The sequence below is a fragment of the Palaemon carinicauda genome, chromosome 23, assembly GCF_036898095.1.
Source record: "Palaemon carinicauda isolate YSFRI2023 chromosome 23, ASM3689809v2, whole genome shotgun sequence".
NCBI lineage: Eukaryota > Metazoa > Arthropoda > Malacostraca > Decapoda > Palaemonidae > Palaemon > Palaemon carinicauda.
This window is the reverse complement of record NC_090747.1, coordinates 104,345,216-104,355,215: the sequence shown is the minus strand read 5'-3', so window position 1 is coordinate 104,355,215 and position 10,000 is coordinate 104,345,216. Positions and strand designations below refer to the sequence as shown.

Sequence of the window (10,000 nt, the reverse complement as noted above, 5' to 3'; positions counted from 1 at the left end):
ATCTATATAAAGAATTTGCCAAGCACAAGAACTAGACGACCCATTAAAGATGCAATATCAGCAAATTCTCAACATCCATTCCACTCGAACCAACAAAAATCAAATTAAAAATCCCTTCAAAATCCCGCCTGATACCTCCAACTGAGATGAATCCATTACGTATAACAAACCTCAAATCACAAACGCCAAGGTCACAAGATACATTCACATTTGATTACTAAATAGATTCACCGAATTCCACTTCCTGTGTTCAATGGGCCGTGAAAGATTTTTTCTTTCTCCAAAAAGTACCAATATAACAATGTATTGAAAATCCTGCGGGAACATAATAACACGTGCAAGCAAGATCACTGCCGACCAAGGCACAACAAAGCAGGGCCAAACAATGCTTGCTTTGCGACAAAGGAAGGCTCATTAATATAACTAATTAACCAAACTGTGATCAACTAGTATACGCGACCCGTCAAAAATGACTGCTAAATACTTGGGATACACGCACACATATTCAAACCTTCCCACCCCCGAGTGTACCACTCGGGGAAACCCCTCTCACCAGGGTATGGCTACTTGCTCTCCCCACAAACCAAGGGATGGGGAGAGACCAAGTAGCCATACGTGTTAATGCCCTTCAGCATGATAGGAAAGAAATACAGGTATATATATGTATATATCCAGCCACTTGCTCCTTATTATATAGATGAGATAGATTCAAATAAGCTCTCCCCACAAACCAAGGGATAGGGAGAGACCGAGTTGTCATACGTGTGTCAATGCCTTTCAGCATGATAGGAAAGAAATACATGTATATATATGTATATATCCAGCCACTTGCTCTTTATTATATAGATGAGATAGACTCAAATAAGCAACATCCCTATTTCATGAGAACTAAAAACCCTGTTTTCTCATTTCGGGTGGGAACTGTCGCCCCCCCCCCCCCCCCGCCCACCTTAACCCCCTCTCCTATGTTTTTCCGCTGTTGCAAATAGGATGTCAAAAACAGAGATCAATATCCATGTCTTGCATTACCATATAGATCTGTAATCGTCAGACATGTCATGCAATCCTATTTGCTGTTTCAAGTCATGATCTTTCATTCACACTCCCATAAAAAAGTTCTCTCTCTCTCTCTCTCTCTCTCTCTCTCTCTCTCTCTCTCTCTCTCTCTCTCTCTCTCTCTCTCTCTCAGAGATCGCGATATTATTATCATTATTACTAGCTAAGTTACAACCCTAGTTGGAAAAGCTAGATGCTATAAACCCAAGGGGTCCAACAGGGAAATATAGCCCAGTGAGGAAAGGAAATAAGGAAATAAATAAACGATATTAGAAATAATGAACAATTAAAACCAAATATTCTAAAATTATTAAAAACATTAAAAGATATTTCATATATAAACTATAACAAGACTTGTCAGCCTGTTCAGTACGAAAACATTTGGTGCAAGTTTGAACTTTTGTAGTTCTACTGAATCAACTACCCAATTAGGAAAATTATATTACACAACTTGGTCACAGCTGGATTAAACTTCTAGAGTAATGTGTAGTATTGAGCCTCATGATGGAGAAGGCCTGCCTATTAGAACTAACTGCATGCCTAGTATTACGAACAGGATGAAACTGTCCGGGAAGATCTGAATGTAAAGGATGGTCAGAATCATAAAAAAAAAAAAAAAAAAAAAAAAAAATCTTATGCAACATGCATAATGAACTAATTAAACGACGGTGTCAGAGATGATATACCAACCTAGCATGAAATTTGTAAGCTGATAACCTTTGTGGATATTCATATACTCAAATATGAACCAAGTTTGAAGTCTCTGTGACAACGATGTCAAAACTCAAGCAAGAAAAGTCTACCCCAAGGCAGTAAAAGACCATGGTAAAGAGGCTATGGTACTACCCAACTATAGAGAACAATGGTTTGATTTTGGAGTGTCCTTCTCCTAGAAGAGCTGCTTACCATAGCTAGAGTCTCCTCTACCCTTACCAAGAGGAAAGTAGCCACTGAGGAATTATACTGCAATAGTTAACCCATTGAAAAATTGTTTGGTAATCTTAGTGTTGTCAGGTGTATGAGTACAGAGGATAATATGTGAAGAATAGACCAGACTATTCTGTGTATGTGTAGTTAAAAGAAAAAATGAGCCGTAATCAGAGAGAGGGATCCAATGTAGTACTGCCTGGCCAGTCAAAGGACCCAATAACTCTCTAGAGGTAGTATCTCAACGGGTGGTTTTACTAACGATAAAACAACTCGGTTTCCGCATGAACCAATACTATCCCTAGAGATCAACTTCCTCTTGAACATTCCTTATGAAGCCAAACATTAACTTCCATTCAAGGTGGATTAATACACTGATATAATGGCAAGCATAGCGGATGTTATCAGCTTAACATTTTTTTTTTTTAAATGAAGGGGGGGGGGGGGTCCATGCCCACAAAGAGAATTTAAATGCATTTGATCCTCGGATTCCTAAGATCTGGAATACATAAATTGGCTCATAAAAATACTTTCCTTTAATAGCTTACTAGCTTTCTTTCGTCTACAGAGTCACAAGCAGAGAATAGGTAGGTTTGTGTAATCATTCCAGACGACTTATACGTATACTTTCTACCGCCAACCTATCTACAAATAGATCTACTGTATCTAAAAATGCACACATATATATGTTACATATATATATATATATATATATACGTATACACACATACATACATATATATGTATGTATGTATGTATATATATACATATATATATATATATATATATATATATATATATTTACATATATATATATATATATATATATATATATATATATATATATATATATATATAAAGTTCCAGCTGTTCCAATGAATTCAAAAGACCCTTCATATACGGATGATGAAAAATACACACTAAAGGGGTGTGTCTCGAATCCCTATATTTGAGGACACATTCATTTTTCATTCATGAGAAAAGACCGGAATTAAGTACCCGGGAAACGCAATCCCTTAGGCTTATCATAGGCTCTCGAGAAAGACAAATCTCTCACACGAACTCTTACAGTTCCTGTTGTTCCTCGCACGTTCTGTTCTTATTTTGTTTCTTGTTGGATATCATCATCATCTCCTCCTACGCCTATTGACGCAAAGGGCCTCGGTTAGATTTTGCCAGTCGTCTCTATCTTGAGCTTTTAATTCAATACTTCTCCAATCATCATCATCTATTACGCGCTTCATAGTCTTCAGCCATGTAGGCCTGGGTCTTCTAACTCTTCTAGTGCCTTGTGGAGCCCAGCTGAACGTTTGGTGAACTAATCTCTTGGGGAGTGCGAAGAGCATGTCCAAACCATCTCCAGCTACCCCTCATTATTCTTGTGGACAGACGTTAAAAAATGATAATCATCTTTCTGTTTGGTGAAATCTTTGAGGTTTTCAAATCGCTTAAATAGATCATTGTACTTATTGTTTCTCAGGAACAGACGTTAAAAAATGATAATTAATCATCATTCTGTTTGGTGAAATCCTCGTGCTTTTCAAAGCATTCAAATCAGTCATTGTATTATTTTGTTTTTTATGGACAGACGTTAATACAAAAGTTAATTAATCATCTTTCAGTTCGCTAAAAACCTTCATCTTTTTCAAACCGTTTAAATAGGTCCTTGTAGTTATTGTTCCTTGTTGACAGAAGTTAAAATAAATATATTAATCCTCTTTCTGTTCGCTAAAATATTGTGATAAAATAATTTTAATCGGTTTGTATTTTTTTTTTCTTGTAGACTAACGTTAAAAAAGGGATATTAATCAACTTTCTGTTTGTTTAAATCTTCAAGGTTTTCAAATAATTTAAATCAGTCATTGAATTTTCCGTGCCACACAGGGAAATAAAAAAAGTTTGTTGTTCAATATTCAACCAAAAATGTTGAAAAAAAAAATATTTCATTCCTCTTTCTGTTTGCTGAGATATTGTGATTTTAAAACAATTCTAATCGGTATTTGTATTTCTTTGTTTCTTGTAAAAAATCGTCTAAAAAAAGATATTAATCAACTTTCTGTTTGTTCAAATCTTCGAGGTTTCAAAATAATTCAAATCACTCATTGAATTTTCCCTGCAACACAGGAATAAAAAAGTTTGTTGTTCAATATTCAAGCAAAAATGTTGAAAAAAAAAAATATATCATTCCTCTTTTTGTTCGCTGAAATATCGTGATTTTAAAACAATTCTAATCGATAATTGTATTTCTTTGTTTCTTGTAAACAATCGTTTAAAAAAGGATATTAATCAACTTTCTGTTTGTTTAAATCTTCGATGTTTTCAAATAATTTAAATGACTCATTGAATTTTCCCTGCAACACGGGAAAAAAATAAAAAAGTTTGTTGTTCAATATTCAACTAAAAATGTTGAAAAAAATATATATATCATTCCTCTTTCTGTTAGCTGAAATATTGTTATTTTAAAACAATTTTAATCGGTATTTGTATTTTTTTTTCTTTCTTGTAGAAAAACGTTAAAAAAAAAGGATATTAATCAACTTTCTGTTTGTTTAAATCTCCGGTTTCAAAATAATTTGTCACTCATTGAATTTTCCCTGCAACACAGGAATAAAAAAGTTTGTTGTTCAATATTCAAGCAAAAATGTTGATCCCTATGCATGGGTAAACTTGCTATATGTTCATTAAAGCGTATGTTCGAAAACAAGTCAATGCAATTTGCAAAATAATGGTTATTGCGAGCCTGTTTTTACAAAGTGTATACATTCTGAGATTTCCTTTTCATTTATATTACCTTTCTCTTTTTCCTCGTCTTTCTTTTTTTTAGCTTATTTTCTCTTTATTCCCAGTTTCGATATTCCACTTTTGTTTATTTTTCCATTTTCAATAGTTTATCCTCTCTCTCTCTCTTATTAGGTTTTCCTCTCTCCTTTCCCCTTATTAGTTTTCCTGTCACCCTCCTATTAGTTTTTCCTCTCTCCATCTCTCTAATTACTTTTCCTCTCCCTCTCTAATTAGTTTTCCTCTCCCCCTCTCTCTAATTATTTTTCCCCCTTTCTACTATCCCTCTCTCTTATTAGTTTTTCCTCTCTCTTTCTCTCTAATTAGTTTTCTTCTCCCTCTCTCTAATTATTTCCCCCCTTTCTATCCCTCTCTCTCATTAGTTTTTCCTCTCTCTTTCTCTCTCATTAGTTTTTCCTCTCTTCCTCTCTTTAATTATTTCCCCCCTTTCTATCCCTCTCTCTCTCTCTCTCTCTCTCATTAGTTTTTCCTCTCTTCCTCTCTCTAATTACGTTCCCCCACCCCGATCTCTCTCTCTCTCTCTCTCTCTCTCTCTCTCTCTCTCTCTCTCTCTCTCTCTCTCTGCCAGTCTACGTATGGCCAGCTACAATCCACTAAAATATGCAACAAAACCGTTCAAAAATGCACAGGCAAGCCAGAATACTTTGGGGTCGTGCAGACTGGGGACACTAACAGGGTCAATTCTTGTTTAAGATTGGATATGCCGATAGCTGACCTTTCAACAGGATGATGACCTGGTACATGTTTCATTCACGGGCTGGACGTGACGCGTCTTTCCCAGTGCAGGTGATGGACACTGCATTGGGTGGGTCAGGAGTGGTATTTCAATCTTACTTCAGATATTTTTATTCTGTTTTAATTATTTTTCTTTATTTGAATATGCTGAGTTTTCAAGTTAATTGGCTACATTTGGGCTTCTTAATATGGATGCTTAAATATTTAGGAAATTTAAATGGTATTTACCCTTAGTTCAGATATTTTGCCTGTGTTTTGATTATCATTTTTTTTTACATAAGGGTCTTTAATTTGAATATGCTGACGTAACAAGTTAAAGGGGTATATTTTGGCATTTTCAAAATGAATGCTTAAACTTTAGAAAATTTAAATGGCATTTTACCATTACTTAGGATATTTTTCCACTGTTTTGTTCAATTGTTTTTTTCCATAAGAGTTTTTATTTTGAATATGCTGACGTAGCAAGTTAAAGAGGTATATTTTGGCATTTTCAAAATGGATACTTAAACTTTAGAAAACTTAAATGGCATTTTACAATTACTTCAGATATTTTTCCTCTTTTGATTGTTTGTTTACATAAGGTCTTAAATTTGAACACACTGAGTTTGCAAGTTAATGGGCTATATTTTGGCCTTTTCAAAATGGATGCTTAAACATTTTGGGAAATTTAAATGGTATTTACCCTTACTTCAGATATTATTCCTCTGTTTTGATTATTTTCTTTTTTCAAAATGGTCTTTAATTTGAATAGGCTGAGTTTGCAAGTTAATGGACTATATTTTGACCTTTTCAAAATGGATGCTTAAACAATTATGAAATTTATTTTAATTGCATAAATTGATCACTTGCTATATCTTGACTTTGCAAGATAATGGGCTATATCTGGCCTTCTCAAAATAGACGCTTAACCAATCAAGATATTTAATTATAATTGCATAATTTGATCCATTGCTATATCTTGAATTTGCAAGTTAATGGGATTTATTTGGCCTTTTCAAAATGGACACCTAAACAATTAAGAAATTTCATTCAATTGCATAATTTGATCATTTGTACGGGTATAGCACAACGATCCATTTTAGGTTTGTATGAAAATCAAATTATTTTTTATAATTTATGTAATAGTACGTTTTTTCCTTTTGATATTTTAACTTTAATATGGTTATGAACCCGTCCTAATCACCCACAGAATTGATTGAAATACCATAACCACACAAGAGAAATTCCAAGACTTCGATTTTATTATTTAAGTATCTTAATAATGATATGTAAGAACCACTTTACCTTTCATGTTTTACATTCCCAACAATATTTCAAACATACATGTTAACCCCCCCCCCCAGACCTTAATCATACAATGGCCCAAGATAACATCTCAAATATAAACATAGTAGTTATAATAGTTAACTTTAAAATCTACGCGTAAACATAAGTAGGGGAGCATTTATAACATGTTTCTATAAATATTGTTCACTATAAGAATGGGATAGTTTTATCAACATTTAATAAAACATAACATATTTTTCTTTAATTCTTAAAAAAAAAAAACGGTTTGCTAGCAAAGCTTATAATCGTGTTACATCATCAAAAATATTTTTCAGGTACTTTTAAATAATTTCCAGCCAAAAAAAATCATGTAAAAGGCATCCATCAAGTTTAAAACACGATATATATAAGGTCTCCATAGAGAGAGAGAGAGAGAGAGAGAGAGAGAGAGAGAGAGATGAGAGAGAGAGAGAGAGAGAGAGAGAGAGAGAGAGAAAATCGAAAGTTAAAAGGTCTTCTGAGAGAGAGAGAGAGAGAGAGAGAGAGAGAGAGAGAGAGGAGAGGAGAGAGAGAGAGAGAGAGAGCTCGAAACTTAAAAGGTATTCAGAGAGTGAGAGAGAGAGAGAGAGAGAGAGAGGAGAGAGAGAGAGAGAGAGAGATAAAAGCTCGAAACTTAAAAGTTCTTTAGAGAGAGAGAGAGAGAGAGAAGAGAGAGGGAGAGAGAGAGAGAGAGAGAGAGAGAGGAGAGAGAGAGAGAGAGAAGAAACTCAAAACTTAAAATGTCTTCAAGAGAGAGAGAGAGAGAGAGAGAGAGAGAGAGAGAGAGAGAGAGAGAGAGAGGAGAGAGAGAGGAGAGAGAGAAAGGAGGAACTATCCTAGATCGTCCTAATACAGCCTTTGTTGGCCTGTTACCACCGACAAAAGTCAACCACTTACTTCTATCCCTCTGGCCAACATAAACCTCAAATTTCCCATTCTCTCCTTCCTTTTTATCTATTTTTTTTTATTCTTCTTTCTTTATATATTACGTCGTATTACTCTCTTCTCCCGAGTCTCTATTCTTTTACGTATTTTCCCTTGTTTCTTTGTCTTCTGAATGCTCATTATTTACGCTCGCGGATGTGCGTACGATTGTTTGTTTGTTTGTTTGTTAGATTGTCCAGCCCTTGTTGCTGGACACGAGCTTCTTTTTGTCACAAGGAATCCTTTGTCTATTTAATCATAACCCCCTCTCTCTCTCTCTCTCTCTCTCTCTCTCTCCTCTCTCTCCTCTCTCTCTCTCCTCTCTCTCTCTCTCTCTAATGCCTTTTTCTATGAAAAAAAATTCAAATGAAAATAAGTAGATAAATAGATAAAGCTACACAAAGGCAAAAATTCACTATTGCTAGAGAGAGAGAGAGAGAGAGAGAGAGAGAGTGAGAGAGAGGAGAGGAGAGAGAGAGAGAGAGGGAGAGAGAGAGAATTTTGTCGTATGTCAAAACTCTATGTTTCGAATTACTTTCAAAACTTCACAATAGCAATAATATAAGACTACTAATACGACCAGAAAGAGAGAGAGAGAGTGAGAGAGAGAGAGAGAGAGGATGAGAGAGAGAGAGAGAGAGAGAGAGAGAGAGAGAGAGGTCTCATCTCACGTTCCTTCCACAGATGAGGAGGACATGTTCATGGTGGTTGATCTCCTGCTGGGGGGCGACCTTCGGTACCACATCCAACAGGGCGGTCCAGTTCACAGACGAGGCCGTGCGACTGTATATACTGGAGGTGGCTTCTGCCTGCATTACCTACATGCCAGAAATATAATTCACAGGTGAGGAAAGCTTTCCCTTGGAAAAAGCAGGGATTTTAACGAGTAGTCACACAGGTGCATGAAGAGTTGAGAGAATATATATATAATATATATATATATATATATATATATATATATATATATATATATTATATATATATATATATATATATATATATATATATACACACACACACATATATATATATATATATATATAACACATTCCATTCGTCATTATAAAATCTTAATACATACATACATACATATATATATATATATATATATATTATAATATATGTATGTATGTATTAAGATTTTATAATGACGAATGGAATGTGTTTTATATATATATATATATATAATATATATATATATATATATATATATATACATATACATATATATATATACATATACATATATATATATATATATATATATATACATACATATACTTGAGTGAATGTGTACGTATTTCATAAACTTATTTTCTCTACAATGTTGTCTTGTCTGGAAACCCCCACCCCCTCCCACACAGAGTTTCACGGTAAAATTCTATTATTTCCGTTGGCTTCTCTCAAGCGAAACTAAATGCCTTAAATCCTGAACACAACAAAATGTTGTTATTTTTCCTTTTCTTTTTCAATACACTTTTGTATTTAAGACTTGATTTTTTTATAAGTGGATTTTTAGGAATCTTTGCAATTTGTATATACGAATTCTTCTTTTTATCTTATCTTTTCATATATCTTATCATTGCTTAATTATTAGATAAATTGTAGTTTTATCGGGCCATTTTACCTACGTATTCTATCCTGGCCTTGCTAGTAATTCTAAATGTAAATAGACAAACATACCCCTTGCAATTTGAGCATTTGAATTCATCTTTTTATTTTGTCTTTTCATATCATCTTATCATTGCTTAATTATTAGATAAATTGTAGCTTTATCAGACCATTTACCTACGTATTCTATCCACGCCTGCTGGTCTTCTAAATCGCTTAATCATTAGACAAAATTGTAGTGGCCTAATAGTAATGTCCTTGCCTGGTGCTCGCCAAATGGGGGATCGAGTCCCACTCAAGCTCGTTAGTTCCTTTGGTCGCTGCAACCCTCACCCTTTTTGTGAGCTAAGGATGGGTGGTTTGTGGGAGCCTATAGGTCTACTTGCAGCCATCAGCAACCAATGCCTGGCCCTCCCTGGTCCTACCTTGGGTGGAGAGGTGGCTTAGGCGCTGATCATATGTATATTTGGTCAGTCTCTAAGGCACTGTCCTGCTTGATAGGGCAATGCCACTGGTCCCTTGTCCTCAACCATTCATGAGAAGCCTTTAAACCTTTAAACCTAACTATGTCTTCTATCCTCGCCTTGCTAACATTGTAATTTAAAAGCAATCGTCTTAAATTTCATTGGATCTAAAATTCTTA

The 10,000-nt window shown here is 34.6% G+C and overlaps 1 protein-coding gene and 1 long non-coding RNA gene across 2 annotated transcripts in view; one reads left to right on the top strand and one right to left on the bottom strand.

Moving 5' to 3' along the window:
* The window catches only part of LOC137617335 (uncharacterized), a 388,681-nt gene that overhangs the window by 184,266 nt on the left and 194,415 nt on the right, over positions 1-10,000 (bottom strand). The gene's annotated exons all lie outside the window — the stretch shown is intronic.
* Positions 1-10,000, top strand: part of LOC137617334 (serine/threonine-protein kinase 32B) — a 212,551-nt gene that overhangs the window by 166,010 nt on the left and 36,541 nt on the right. Inside the window, 3 exon segments of the mRNA XM_068347359.1 lie at positions 8,431-8,501; positions 8,503-8,551; positions 8,554-8,590. Coding sequence (XP_068203460.1) covers positions 8,431-8,501; positions 8,503-8,551; positions 8,554-8,590 — 157 coding nt within the window.